The sequence below is a fragment of the Anguilla anguilla genome, chromosome 8 (genome assembly GCF_013347855.1).
Source record: "Anguilla anguilla isolate fAngAng1 chromosome 8, fAngAng1.pri, whole genome shotgun sequence".
Classification (NCBI taxonomy): Eukaryota; Metazoa; Chordata; class Actinopteri; order Anguilliformes; family Anguillidae; genus Anguilla; species Anguilla anguilla.
This window is the reverse complement of record NC_049208.1, coordinates 26,035,696-26,051,286: the sequence shown is the minus strand read 5'-3', so window position 1 is coordinate 26,051,286 and position 15,591 is coordinate 26,035,696. Positions and strand designations below refer to the sequence as shown.

At 50.2% G+C, this 15,591-nt stretch overlaps 1 protein-coding gene across 14 annotated transcripts in view; it reads right to left on the bottom strand.

The window, feature by feature from the left end:
• The window catches only part of macf1a (microtubule actin crosslinking factor 1a), a 195,927-nt gene that overhangs the window by 143,466 nt on the left and 36,870 nt on the right, over nt 1-15,591 (bottom strand). Inside the window, exon 1 of one of the 14 annotated variants that reach the window (XM_035429162.1) lies at nt 7,806-7,947. The exons of the other annotated variants lie outside the window; for them this stretch is intronic. Within the exon in view, the coding sequence (XP_035285053.1) occupies nt 7,806-7,860 (55 nt within the window). The 5' untranslated portion in view covers nt 7,861-7,947. Of the gene's footprint in view, nt 1-7,805; nt 7,948-15,591 lie in introns of those variants that run through there. 14 annotated transcript variants of the gene reach the window in all.

The window sequence follows — 15,591 nt, the reverse complement described above, 5'->3', positions numbered from 1 at the left end:
AAATTTAAAAAGCGTTTTATGGAGTCATGTGACTTCTGCAAGAGAAGAGAGAGAAAGAGAGAGAGAAGGAGGAGAGGGAGGTGAGGGGGAGGGAGAGAGGGGTGACAGAGAGAGAGGGGGGAGGAGAGAGAGAGAGCAGCGTGGGAATGAGAGAGAGAGAGAGAGATTTACTGTCACACCTTCTGTGAAAGAGAGCCACTCTTGTCCCAACTCTTTGTTACACAGCCAGAATGTGGGCAGGGACAGGGTTAGTTAATCACAGGTTAATGAGCGAGAGAGCGAGAGAGCGAGAGGAGGGAAACTGGGGGCTGGAGAGAGGGAGAGAAGGAGAGAGGGCAGCGTAAAGCCAGGGGGAGGGTGACAGGTTTCGTGTGAGGCCCATGAACAGGAATGGATGAGGCACAGGAAAATAAAGACGAGAGGAAGAGAGGAGAACGTGCCGGTGTGAACAAACGAGAGAAGAGGGAACCGGGTACACTTAACGGTCCTTCAGCCGCTCCCGTCGCCATGGCAACTCTTCAATTAAAGCCACACCCCTGCCCTCTGCACTTGCCCCGACCTCCTCCACAGCTGTAACTGCCCTGGGGGTAATTAACGGCTCCACGGTCCCTGCCCCCGGAGCGGTGACACCGGCTCAGCATCCTCACCCCCGCCTTCTCTGTGCTCCACACAAGGGCGTGTGAGGCTTTACGAGCTCCCGCACCAGGCAGGTCAGAGTGCCCCACACAGTCAGATAAGCATGGCATTCAGAGACTTTAATGGCACTCATCGGGCTTTGTGTGTGTGTGTGTGTGTGTGTGTGTGTGTGTTACAGGGTGTTTATTTGTGTCTGTGTGTGTGTGTGTGTGTGTGTGTGTGTTACAGGGTGTTTGTGTGTGTGTGTGTGTTACAGGGTGTTTATGTGTGTGTGTGTGTGTGTGTGTGTTACAGGGTGTTTATGTGTGTCTGTATGTGTGTGTGTGCTACAGGGTGTTTATGTGTGTCTGTATGTGTGTGTGTGCTACAGGGTGTTTATGTGTGTCTGTGTGTGTGTGTGTGTTACAGGGTGTGTGTCTGTGTGTGTGTTACAGGGTGTTTGTGTGTGTGTGTGAGTGTGTTACAGGGTGTTTGTGTGTGTGTGTGTGTTACAGGGTGTTTGTGTGTGTGTGTGTGTGTGTGTGTGTTACAGGGTGTTTATGTGTGTCTGTGTGCGTGTGTGCGTGTATAAATGCTTCATGCCTGAACATGTTGATATGGTCACATGTTAAGAATGATTGCGTGTCTTCACACTACAGTATGAAAATGCGTAAAGCCACAATGCTGTCTTCAGTCTGAGGGGAGTTGGGATGAACAGGGTGGGGTTTTCGGCCACTACCCCAGCCCCCCCCCCACCCCCCACCCCCACCCCAAAGATCAAATACGTCACCACGGCAATGATCAATGGCAGGGTTAACGAGAGCCCCCGGCTCCAGGTCCGGGGCCCGGTTCCTTAAGCAGATAATCCCCTTTTAACGAGCAGATCCGGCGGCCGTGAGGGTCCGGTCGGAGAGGAGCCCAAGCCTCTCTGGCAGCAGCCCGTTTGAAGTGACCCGCCGCAGCGGAGGAAGCTAACCGGAGGAGACACGAGGGCAGCTAAAGCTACCAGGCTTCAGCTGCGCACCAGGTACGCTACATGTTGTTCACAACCCCTCCATGTGTCAGAGACGCCATGGGCAACATCAGCCAGTGCTTATGAAATGGAAGAAATTAAAGTGGAGAAAGAGGGAGGGAGGGAGGGAGGGAGGGAGGGGGAGAGGGGGCAACAGGGAGGTCAAGAGAAAGTGGGGCCACCTCTCACCCCGTCATTCCCGCGACCCTGCAGCTCTCTCACACACACGGCCACACACACACACACACAGCCCTCAAAGAAACTTCCTCTGTTCGATTCCGGCCAATCACATCTCAGTAATCCTGCTCTCTCCTGTCCTTCAGCAATCCAGCTCTCTGAACCCTCAAAGTCAAAGTCTCTCTTTGTGGAAACAGGTTCGGTCTCCCCACGCCTTTCCTGGAGCTGCCCTTGACAGGAAACGAGAGGTCTGTGACAAACCCAGCTATTTCAGGCCCTTCTTGCAGTACGAGTGGGCAGGAAGCAAACAGGAAGCTGAGGAGGTGCACTTCCTGTCGCACCGCAAGGGAAATACTGCAGCCCTCGGAAATCCATAACAAAGCGCACGGATAAACAGGCAGCGCGACCGCGGCTGGACTGCAGAAAACAAGCAGAGCCGCAGACCGTGACTGGGCCAGCCAGCCGGCCGTGGCAGCCTGAGAGAAGAAGGCGACTGCCCTGCTGCAGGGTGACCCGTACCACAGAGCTGAGCCTCCCAGAAACAGCCACTTCCCTCCCGCTCAGTCACACACTGCAGTAACAGCGCACCACTGTTCCAGTGTACCTGCTGGCCCAGGCTGGCGGGGGCAGAGGAGAGGTTCCTGTTTCCTGTCTGCGGAAACAAAGCTGTCCTGTGTGGGCAAGGGAGGCAGACTGAGAGAGATGGAGAAAGAGTGAATTACTGAGAGTGGGAAAGAGAGAGAGCGTGAGAGACAGAGAGAAAGAGAGGGGGAGATGGAGCAACGAGGGAAAGACTGGAAGAAATGTGAAAGCAAGCACTGTTTTCAACCAGTGGCTCTTTGAGTTACTCCTGAGGAACTGGATGAAGAGCGAGAGACAAGTCGGACGACGGCCAGAAAATCACGCGGGAGGAAAGCGAGGCGAGCGTTCTTCTCTCCCTCTGTCCCCCTCTGCTTTTCCCCCCACCTCCCCCTCTCTCTTCCTCACCTCCCTCCCTCTCTCTGCTCACCCACAGCCTGGCTCGCCCGCGCTCTGCGCTGTCACACAGACAATGGGCCCCTCGGCTGCGCGGCATAATTGCACAGCTCTCCCTCTCCCCGCCATTACTGAGGCGCTACCCAGGCCGCGCTCAGAGACACGCAGGAGGGAGGAAATGACACGCGCTCCCTCTCCCCCCCTCCCTGTCGCTCGCCCGCAGCCCCGGGGACGCCCCGCTGCGTAGGAGCTCAAAGTCTTCCCCTCCCCCTAAAACTTCAAACCCTCGGACAGAACGCTGCTGCTGTTCCGGCAGAGGCCAACAGGGGGCGATGCAGCTCGCTGATAGAGGGAGGGAGGGGGGGAAAGGGGGGGTGGGCATTCCATTTCCACGCCAGTGTTGTTGTTTCGTTTCATAATTTGAGACCACGCCCTGCTGGCATGCGAGAGATACCCAGCGATGAGCGCTTATCTCCCGGGGGCCAGCCGCCTGGCGCCTAACCCTGCTCAGGGTCCCCCGTCTGCAGCCCTGCCCCCGGCAACAGGGTAAATACACAGCACCCTAACCCTAACCCTAACCCTAACCCTGCTCAGGGTCCCCCGTCTGCAGCTCTGCCCCCGGCAACAGGGTAAATACACAGCACCCTAACCCTAACCCTAACCCTAACCCTGCTCAGGGTCCCCCGTCTGCAGCCCTGCCCCCGGCAACAGGGTAAATACACAGCACCCTAACTGCCCCAAAATCACACAACACTTTCATTACATCATTATTTTATATTACACACTCTTATGTTAAATTGAGTTTCACATGAAATAAATTCTTAATATTTACTACAAGTTATACAAGTTCTAGAGTACAAATTAAAGCAGTTGAGCCAGGTTGCCATTTTTACCATGAAGGTACCATGACCCCATTCATTCACAAAACCACAAAACCTCTGACCTCTGACCTCTGGACTGTGTGCGAGGTGAAGCTGGTCTGTAAACTTCCCCTTGCTTGGGCTGAATTAGCATTAGCCGTGAAGACACCTCCATTTTAACCGAGATACCAATTCACTTTTTCCATTCCGTGCATTCTGGGCCTCCAAGCCCGTTCCACATCAAACACCTCAAAGCCATGGCAACAAGCATTTCAGTTTCATAAAGGCACAGGAAGGTACACCTGACACACACAAACAAACACACACACACACACACATACACCTGGGCTACTGACCTAAGCTTACTGGTCTACGCACTCCCCTTCCATCACCTACTCCCCCTTCACTCAATTTCATCCAGTTGAATGGAAAACTCCAAATTTCACCATGCTGTTCAGTGTCACTTCGTTGTTAAACCCCTCCCTGCCTGGGCCATGGGAGGGCCCTGCACTTCCATTTTCTCCTGCTCCTAAATCGCCAGGCTGTGTGTTTTCACATGGTTGTGTACTGAGAGATAAGGGATGGTGTTTGATCTAAATCAGTGGCAATTTCCTCACATCAGTCAGCCGCTGCACAAAGCATTTCTCCCTGACCCCCACCCACCCCCCCACCCCCCCCCCCCCCCCCCCCCCCCCCCCCCCCCCCCCCCCCCCCCCCCCCCCCCCCCCCCCCCAAGCCCTTGACCAATAACAACCAAGAGCTCCACTGGGCCAGCGCCACGCTATCATTATTTATTTATTTCAAAATAAATAACTAACAAAAAAGGGATTTCCCAGACAAACTGACTGTTAGTCAGTTTGAAACACATGAGTAGAATGTTGGTGAGCATGTTGGTGAAAACAGTGACTAGTTTCTAAATTATTACAACTGGCAGAAACATTTGTCAGAAGAGGCAAGCGAGGCCGTCTACAGCGAGCACTGAAGAAACCCCAGTCTGCCCAGAGGACTCAGCCTTGCAGGCACAGGCCTAGTTAGTGGCGCATTTTAAAAAGCTGCTCCGGTCAGATTCAGCCATTCGGCTGGTCGCTGCTTGATGTTTAGTGGGTCAGCACTGGGTTGACTTGCGCTAGATGTACTGTCACTGATTGGCTGGTCAGTCTGTTTGTAGGGAGGGTGATCGCTGCAGATGATTCCTTCGTATGCGTTGGCAGGGTGATGCACCTGGAGAATTCTCCTCTGGTGCGTTCACAATCACACGCTCACTCACACTCAACCAGCAGAACCTAAAGCCTGGGTCTTCTGACGTAACGTACCGCGGTACGATGCCCTTACTGACCAAGCTCATGAAACCTCGCCCCTATACCCCTTTTGTCAGGGTGAATACAGGATATGACCTGAATGCGATTTGAAGCCTCTCCTTAACGGACCGGTTGGTTTGAGGGCGATACTGTGATGTGCTCTGGCGGTACACTGCATCCTGCCGCTGTCATACTGATAGCTTCAGGGAGATAGCGCAAAGAGAGCCTCACAGTCACCGTGGAAAAACCCCCCTGAGGAAATGACTGACTCATTCTTGCGTTTCACTAGCACATGTGCAAATGTGAGCGCGGCCATAAAGACTGAAATGAGGCAGCAGCGTCTGCGGAAGCCGAAGGCCGGGCTGTCAGCGAGGCTTCAGGTGGGATTCACCATGGCGACTGCAGGCCACGCCTGAAGAGTGGAGCTGGGGGCGGGGAGAACGTCCTGATCTGCTTTCCTTAGAATGGGAAGGAATTCCAAGATTGTGCTGGGGACATTTCCAGGACGTGACATTACCCCCAGAGCTCTGACGGACTTCTGGTTTAATTTAAGAGAAAGCACTCAATCTTGCCTTTAAATTTAGCATTCATTAGGTGCTTAGGAGTGATCAGAAGGGTTGGAATAGGGGGAATCAAAGGGAGAGAACAATGGGTGCTCATGACAGTGTGAGTGTGTGTGTGTGTGCGCGCGCATGTGTGTGGGTGCCTGCGTGTGTGCGTGTGTGTACGTGTGTACATGTATGATGTGAGTGTGTGCATGCGTATGTGCGCGTGTATATATGTGAGTGTGTGTGTGTATGTATGTGCACATTTGTGTGCGTGCGTGTGTGTGTATGTGTGTGTGTGTGTGTGCATGCATACATGCGTCTTTATGTGTAAGCATGTGGGCTAGTAAGCGCATTATGTAACAGAGTCTGTGTCTGAGTGCGGAGGGGGATTGGAGCTAATCTGGGTTAGTGTGGATTAATGTACCAGTGCGAGAGAGAGGTAACACACTCACAAACGCACTGGAGAGAGATCACACTCGCGCACACACACACACGCACACACACACACACACACACTTGTATACGAAAGCATGAATTTATCAAAGTCAACTGTGTCCCTGCAGTGCAGACATAAATATCTGATTCCAGGACAAATACCATGCCTTATTAGGGGCTTTATGAGACCGCTGGACAGTCAACACTAAAGAAACTTTTGAACTTTGTGTGAAATTCTTAGTCAGATCTAAGGTAAACCCAGCAGGTCCCAGACAAAGACGGCTGTGTTTTGTTCAGATGTGGAACAGACAGGAACCCCCCCCCCCCATTCCTGTGCAGTCTAAACGTCTGTCCCATGACCCAGGATTGAATTACAACTTTCAGATAATGTCTGTACCGTTTTCTGTTAACATACAATGAAAAACTGATCTAGAAGAGAAAGAAGAAAAGATGAGTTTACACTTGAGTTGACTCTTTTCATACTGACAGCACATAACCTTGCGCACATTAATCTAGCTACAGTACCTCAGTGAGGGCTCGTACAAGGACAGACACGCGTGTGATTTTAGCTACAGTACCTCAGTGAGGGCTCGTACAAGGACAGACACGCGTGTGATTTTAGCTACAGTACCTCAGTGAGTGCTCGTACAAGGACAGACACGCGTGTGATTTTAGCTACAGTACCTCAGTGAGGACTCATACAAAGACAGATAAACGTGTGATTTTAGCTACAGTACCTCAGTGAGGACTCATACAGAGACAGATAAACGTGTGATTTTAGCTACAGTACCTCAGTGAGGGCTTGTACACAGACAGACACACTCGTGATTTTAGCTACAGTACCGCTCGTACACGGACAGACACACTCGCGATTTTAGCTACAGTATCTCAGTGAGGACTCATACACGGACAGGCCAGGAAAAAGGCAGACCAAAGACAGGAGCAGCAGCCCTTCCACACAGAGAAGAAAACTGCAAGGGCAGGGCACCAGGAGAGAGAGAAACGCGATAAGAGAAACACAACTCCCCTTAAACAAATCATGGCCAAATACCACAGCCACAGCCCAACAACATTCAACATATGTCACAGACATACAGGAGCTCGTTCATCACTGTGGTTTACATACACCCACAGGACAGAGGCCCACTTCCCCACAAAACACACACACATACACACATACATACATACATGCACTCTCACTCTCACTGAAATATGTTCACACACACACACACACACTCATAAACTCACACATTCTTGTAAATGAAACTATGAGTATGACAGGCAGAGGGCACAAGGTCTTTTCCTGGAGGGCTCAGTCATTCAGGGTTTTTTTTTTGTTTTTTTAGTGTCCAGTCTTGTCACGCACATGCTCAGAGGCATGGGACAGGTGACCCATAAAGGGTGGGTCCAGCATTCAGACAGGGGCTAACTCTGAAGAAAACTCCAAATCCCAGACAGTTGACAGTGAGCTTGGCCTGTCACAGCTGTCCCTCGCTCCTCCCCAGCCCCCCCTCCTGCCACCGGGGACTGAGGGGCGATGACAGCACCCAGGACACATGCTCATTCTGACCGGGCCACACAATGCCCAGACCCACAATTAATCATATACCTTAAGGAGGGATTCGCCAGCATGCCACACTGTAGCAGTCTCTATGAGATAAATCCAGACAACTACAAACTCTCTGAGTTCCCCAATGGGGGCTGTGCATCTTCTAGCACTGAGAGCACAACCAGACCTCCCTTCAACGACAGATGCTCAGAATTAAATTTAAACAGACACAGAACGAGAGAGAAACAGAAAGGAAAGTTCTCTCTAATTCACGCGATTGACTTCAATGGGTGTAATGATTCACAGACAAAATAAAAGCGAAGGGATATGACTGACCTTTCTTATCGCTCAGGTCCTGGAGAAACTGCCTATAGGCAGCCACCGAGCTCATCTCGCCCCCACCCCAGGAGCCCCGAGGGGGGAAGCCCAGAGACAGAGAGAGCGGGGAACAGAGAGAGGGGCAGCGGTGAAGGGCAGACGAAGGTGCAAAGAAGAGAAAGAGAGAAGGAAGGTAAGGAAGAGAGGGAGAAAGAAAAAGGCGACAGGGAGGGAGAGGGTGGGGGGCTTTCTGTCCGTCACAAGGCTCCACAAGAATCCCTCAGGTCAGGGGGGTACACCTCCCCGGCTGTCAGATAATCCCAGTTCTGCGCTCTCTCTCTCTCTCTCTCTCTCTCTCTCTTCTTCCCGTGTTTAAGGCTGTTTCTCGCGGTTCGGAGCGTGGCGGTGTGCACCACCCGGCAGTCCCCGTCACTCTGCGACGCTACGCGTGCTTCAGCACAGCCGGATAGAGGAACTGCACTTTGACCACAAGGCAGGTGATGTCACTGGCAGAGCCGGGGCATGTGTTCAGCTCGCAGCGTGTGTGTGTGTGTGTGTGTGTGTGTGTCTGTGTGTATGTGTGCGTGTGTGAGTGAGAGAGAGAGAGAGTGAGTGTTTCTTATTATCCAGACTTCAGCTGTGCACTTATTCAACAACAGCCCATGTGTGTATGTGTGTGTGTGTTTATGTGCACACAATTGTGTGTGCAAGACGCTATGTGACTATGAGTGTGTGTGTGACTGTGTTTGTCAGTCATTGTAAGTATAAGTGTCTTAACTAGCAACTGTAAATAGCCTTGCCTTGTGACTGACTACACCCACAGCCTTCACAAATGTGTGTGCCTGCATGTGTCTCCAAGTATTTCTAAATGAACGGAATAACATTTGCATAATGATTTGTGTGTCTGCCTTCTCAGTGAGGGCAATGTCAGTATAACAGAAGAGCCCAGCACAGTAAAACTCCCTCTCACTCTCTCCTTCTCCCTCACTCGACTCCTTCATCTCCCTCCTCTCCTTTCCGTCTCCCAGCTGAGGAAGGTAAACAGTAAAGTGAATGATTACCTCGGCCTTTCAATCTCTAATCTGGAAAACAGCAGAGATCTACAGTGAAGGGTCAAAAAACCCATGCCACTCACCTAACCTACTGGCTTAGTTTGTTCAACACAATACTGTAAGCTTGGGATTGGAAATACATTACTATTTTTAATTTTTAAGTTAAGAAACATTCAGCAGATAAACTCTGAGCTTTCATTTACTCGGTCCTGTCTAAGATTCACCTCACTTTCTTTCAACACAGACCTTCCAAAACTCATAAGGCAAATGTGCGTGAAAATTATGTTTACAAACACCCAAGGAACAGCCACACGCACACACACATACAAACCTCTGAAACACACAAAACATATATGTGTGCATGTGCGCGAGTGTGTGTGTTAGTGTTAGTGTGTGAGTGCATGAGTGTGCGCGTGTGAGTGTGTGAGTGTGTGTGCGCATATGTGTGTGTGTGTGTGTGTGTGTGTGCACGTATGTGTGTGTGTGTGTGTGTGAGTGTGTGTGTGTTTGTGCGCGTGTCAGGTGTGTGTGTGTGCGCGTGTGAGTTTGAGCGTGTGTCAGGTGTGCTTTTCTGTGCTCTCTTTATGGAAGGGGAATGCTAGCTGCCGCTAATGCCCGTGTGAATGTGATCGCAGGCCTGGTTCTGCTGTCTGGCTGCAATTAGCCGTGACTAGCAGGAGGGGCTGAGCAAGGCTGCAGAGTTCTCATCTCAGACTCACTCCCACACAAAGGGACATTTCAGCCACCAGGCCAAACATCTCAGATGGAAGACAGCAGATCATCACTGTGTGTGTGTGTGTGTGTGAGAGAGAGAGAGAGAGTGTGTGTGTGTGTGTGTGTGAGAGAGAGAGAGAGAGTGTGTGTGTGTGTGTGTGTGAGAGAGAGAGAGAGGGTGTGTGTGTGTGTGTGAGTGGAGGGGGCGGGGGGCATCTGAATAAGAGGAATCACCTGTGAAGGGCGAAATCCGAACCGATCCATTTAAATCTGAGGTCATGATGCCTCCCCCACAGATCAATAACCAGGCAGAGGAATTGATCCAAAATACCCTCCAGCCCCTCAAACCCCATCCCAAACCCCCACCCCAACCACCATCTTCCAGGCTCTCTGCCTCACCAGCAAACAGCACCCAAACCAGCCCATCCCATCCCATCCCCCAAAAGCACGCAAATTGGATCCGCACACACCGATTCTCCCCTCACACTCATTAGCACAACAAACTCTCTCTCTAAGCCAGCAATATGTTCCCACACCAGGAGCGTACTCAGTACACAAAACATTTACAGAAAGCCTTCTGACAAAAGAGCTGCTAACGAACTGAACATTCATTTGCAGAAGTCTTTCAGCGTGGCAAAAAAAAACTCCTACATTCAGCACTTCTTCAAGAAATAACAAGAAGATGACACGCAAAAAGTATTAATACACACAAAATGCAAGCAAACTAATCTCTAATGAAACGGAAACTACCAAACATGACACTACACAAAGCTGTCTATAAATGCATTTGTTATGTCATACAGTTATATATGTTTAGGCCTATATCTTTTTACGAAATGAAAAAATGTGCTTTGAAACAGAGTAGCAACAGCAGCCACGTGTGCTGCCGAGTTTGTTACGCTGAATTTTAATCAGAAACCAAGGCTCAGTTAGCCTCCAGTCACCAGCAGCTGCCACCAGGACGTCAAAGACATTGTGCTGAACACATTTCGACACGCCCATGATGCTAAAGATAATAACAAGAGGTAGGAAGCGCTTAGCAAACGCTCATTTATGAACAAAACATTCACAGCGCAACAAAAACCTTCAATTTCATGGTGCACCCTTGAAATCGAAGGAGCAGAGCACAAAATCTCTCATCCCCAGTCAACGGGACATTCCCGCACCACGGCTCTCTGGTTGCCAGGAAGGTCGTCCCCATTAGGGGTGCACCCATCGATTGCCCGTGGATTGGAACCGGCTGGTTTTCGCTTTCGTTTTGGCCGATCTGTATTCCGGTTTTATGATGTAAGGAATGTGAGCAGAGTCCATGCGCAGGCTGCTTTGGAATGCTGCCACTATACCTTCCCCAAAATCACGGGACTGTTTTAGGGCCCTAAAACAATATAACAGTAATACTGTTGATAATAATAATAATAATAATAATAATAATAATAGCAATAGTATCTGAATGTATTGGTAAACTACAGTGCAAATAAACAATCTTATATTTTCTTTGTTACCTGTTGCTTAAAAAAAAAAAACTTTCAAGTCAGCTATTGGAATCGGAATTGGTTGATTCGGCTTCAAAAAACGGGCCATAAAGATTCATTATCAGTGAATCCCCATGGTTTCCCCCTAATTCCCATGGTTTCTCAGAAGCGAATCAAGCTTAACCAGTTCCTCAACTGAACTAAAACAAAATCAGCCCACACCACACTGGCAAATGTACATGTACATATTCTATTTATGAATCATTTTCCAATTTTTTATATAAAGAAAATAACTGAGTCCAGCAATGGACCAAACAGGCAATGAACCGAAAATATTCAGACTGGGTCGTGCCCCCCCCCCCCCAGAGCCCCATTCCATTTTATCCCGCCCCCTCCACCTTCAGAGACACCTGACCTGAAGTTCAGGTCAATAATGTTGATTAATTGATTGAAAAAGTGAACTAATCGTTTGCTTGGCTGACTGATTGACAGACAGACAGACAGTACTAATCAACACTAGCATTAACGCATTAATGAACACGATGAACTTACCTGGGTGTTTGGGGCCCAGCAGCAGCAGGAGCAGCATCAACATGAAAAGAGAAGGAGGAGAGGCAGGGGTTAGCGGGGAGGCCGAAACGCAGTGGGCTCCTGAGACAGGACCTCCTGCGCTGAGAGGGACACGAGGAGAGGGGCAGGGGGGGGCACCCCGCCAGGGCTCGCCCTAAAACGGCCCAGTGATAAACACGCAGCCGCCCGGCCGCAAGGGGCCACACCCCCCGCGCCAGAGAGGGGCTATTGTTTTTCTGCCAGAATTTAGCTGGCACAGCAAAACTCCCATTAAGTCGCTACGTTGCTATTTCTTAGCACTACTGTGTTCCTAATATTAATACAGCAATGCACATCCACAACCAGTAACACAAGTGCAGGATAGATTAAACACTACAGGTACAGCCAACAGAGTAAGTATATCTGGGTGAGCAGCATCAAAATAAATCATTTTCAAATGCACCACAACATGATCAAATTAACACCCACACTGTGTCATCATCAGGATCAAACAAATCCCATTTGAGTCCAAAGAGGTCCAAAATGAATCCTTTACCTCCCACTCCTGACAGTTATGCTGAAGTCTCTACACACTGATAGACTGGGCGTTCCATAGAACAACTCGTATAAAAGCTAAAAAGCTCATTTCAGTAGCCTCTGAGTCCCCAGTTTCCAACATCCGAAGGTCACCTGACCCCTAAACCTGAGACTGGATGCAACGACTCTCTGGAGTCTGGGCACTCTGCAGCTCCCAGCATCCTCTGTGCCTCCTTCTGCCACACCCCTTTCTGCTGGCCTAACACTCAGACCCCTGTCCCACCATTCCTTAGAAGATTTAGGGACAAACTTCACAGAACAGCTCTCACAGATACAGCACAGCACTCTTTAAATCTCCTTCACAGTCTCTCTTTCCAGCTGAGGACTTGACATAGGCACACTTTCTGTTCCTCTCCAGAACAGACTGTGCACAGACAGCATGGAGTGTGAAGGGTCAAAAGGTTACACACACACACACACACACAATGACCCATTCATCTGGGAAACCCAGTGATCAGAGTGTCCAATCCACACTCAAAATCTATGGGGTGGCTGGAGTGAGCAGTGGGGGAGGAAGCGGAAGCAGATGCAAGGAGATGGAAGTGTGGGAAGGGGGAGCCTGATGGATATACAGATGACTGACAGGGAGAAAATGAGTCCGTCCCAATCAGAGCAGCCCTGTGCAAACCCTTTTCCCTCTCAGCAGAGAGAGAGAATAAGAAAGAGAAAGTCTGACATTTTGCTACATAATCTGTAACAGTCTGAGAGGCAGTGAGTAATGGAAAATTATCATAATGGTTATGAATTAAGGCCCATCTACATTCTTTTGTTATTCAAATCATTCTTCATTTTTCCATTCAAAGTGTTCTTGTATTTTTTTGCCACATGCTGCAGTAAAATGAGTGTGTCTGCTCACGCCAGTAAAGTGAATTTGAACTGCGCAAGGGAGAGGGAGCCACATCTGCCACATCTGCAAATGTAACTAATGCAGGTCACACAGTTTACAGAGACGAGGGAAGGAGAGAGGGGATAAAAAGATGCGGGGAGAAAGATGATGTGGTGAGAGAGATGGTGGGGGACGGGGGGGCAGGGGGGCGAGGGAAGCTAGGGTAGCAGCACTGAAGCACTGCATTTGCTGCCAGACCCAGCGAGCCGAGCACACAGGCAGGATGAGCCGAGCTCAGAGTGTAAGCCAGGGTGCTGGGATGTTGAGTCCTGTTAGGTTACAGTTTAGTGGTTTTAAAAGGGACTTGCTCTGAGCTCATTGCCGACTCCCCTGCACTTGCCTCTTTGCCAGTCCAAATAACAACTCAGCCCACAGCACATACCACAGACACAGGCCCGATCCAAAATGACTGAAATGTTCACTGTTCGAACAGCTGGTGTGCCCTTAATAAACCTCCCCTTTCCACAAAAGCCAATAAATATCAGTACCTCCTATGGCATAAGTGACCTTTAATTGGTTTTTCCATGAAAGCACTATTGGTTGGTTATAATCTTTGGCTGCGGACTGAGCCCTTGGCCACTGGCCATTCACACAGGATTGAGGTTTAAGACTATTGGCAGACTGCTTGACTTGAGATTTATTTTCCCTTTTCGGTTAGGGCAGATCTGTACAGACATTAGAGCTGAAGCCAACACACACACACACACACACACACAAGTACACACACACGCACGCATGCACACACACACACAGGCGCACACACACACAAACACACACACACACACACACGCACGCACACACGCACACACACACTAACACATTGCCATTAACTGTATTCTGTCTGATGTCCAAACAGAGAGGAATGGAGAGAGACACACACACAGGACGGTCAGTCTAACATGGGAACTCACTAATAGGATTACATAGCAAACCACACACACTCAAGAGCAGTGTGAACACTGCCACTGACAGCACAGGGGCGGGAGGGGGGCAGAGAGAGGAACTGAGGCAGAGAGAGGAACTGAAGGGAAAAAGAGTAAAGAGGGAGCCAAAGAAAGAGGACGTGATGGGAGGGACAAAGAATGGAGAGGAGAAAATATGGGGCAGAAGAAAGAGATAAAGAGAGGGGAAAAAAGAGGAAGAACAAGAGCTCGCATCAATAAAAGAATGAAAAAGAAAATCTAAAGAAACAATCCAGAAAGCGCAGTGCCATAACCCTGGCAGTGTCAAATCAAACGACACTGGACAGGCTCCCTCTTCCCAAACAGTACCCCACAAACACCTCTTCACACGCAGAGCCTCAGAAAGAGCCACAGCAGACCCGCCAATCACCCGCCAGGACAGCCCAGCGGGTCTCGTGTACAGCCACAGTCCGTGTGCACACGAGGGTACAGTATAACCCAACCCTAACCCTCCCCATCTCCTCAGCAACGTCAACCCTGAAATACACCCTCAGTGGCTATGCTACACACCAAAACATTCCTACAAATAGAGCACTTAAAAGATATAGCTTTCTGTCCGACTTTCCTGAAAGGAAATGCAAGAATTATGTTCTTTTTCTCTACAGCAGACTAAACAGCAGAAATCCACTCTTTGACACATTAACGCTGCAGCTGTAGTATAATACAGTGTTATGAGGCCATGTATCAGGTATATTTATGAAATATATGTATGCATATGTTTATCTTCGGTGCATCTTCTGTAACCGTATTTATGAGGTCTTCCATTTCTGTGTATATCTTCTAAATATTTCATAAGCCCGTCTCATATGTACCCGCTGTGCAATTCCTCAGACAGCTGAACCCTTGGTCATGAAACTGTACCCCCCTGTGTGTGTGTGTGTGTGTGTGAGTGAGTGTGTACCCCCATGTGTGTATGTGTGTGTGTGTGTACCCCCGTGTGTGTGTGTGTGTGTGTGCGCGCATGTGTGTGTCTGTGTGTGCGTGGGTGTGTGTATGAGAGTGTGAGAGAGAGAGAGAAACGGCCTGTGGGTGTAAGGTCCCAGTCCCGGGGCATATCTGTGGTCAGAGGGGTCCCTGTGGAAGGGCTGGCCCACATTCACACACCCATCTGAGGGGCTGATGCGTGCCAGAGCTGGGCGGCGGGGCAGGGAGGGGTGCGGGGTTGGGCCACGGGGTTGGGCTGCATGGGACAGCACCTCAGACAGGCCTCAACACAGCCCCACAAGGGCATCTGCAAGGACAGGGCCTTTACACAGAATCCAACCCCACAGACTGAGAGCGGTGGGGGAGGAGAGAGGAGAGGGAAGGAGAGCGTGGGGGAGGAGGACAGAGGAGATGGATGGAGACAGTGGGGTGGAGGAGGAGAAACTGATCAGGGTGTGGAGGTATTCCCCTCTCCCCACTAATGGCCTACCAGATTCTAGGTGCAGTCTCTGGGGCATCTACAGCTCTCACACTGTGTGTATGCGTGTAACATGCACAAAGGCCACGCCCGCCCGCCCACGCACACGCACACACACACACACACACACCTGCGGTCTGCGCATACCTCACGCTCCCCGAGGGGGCCCG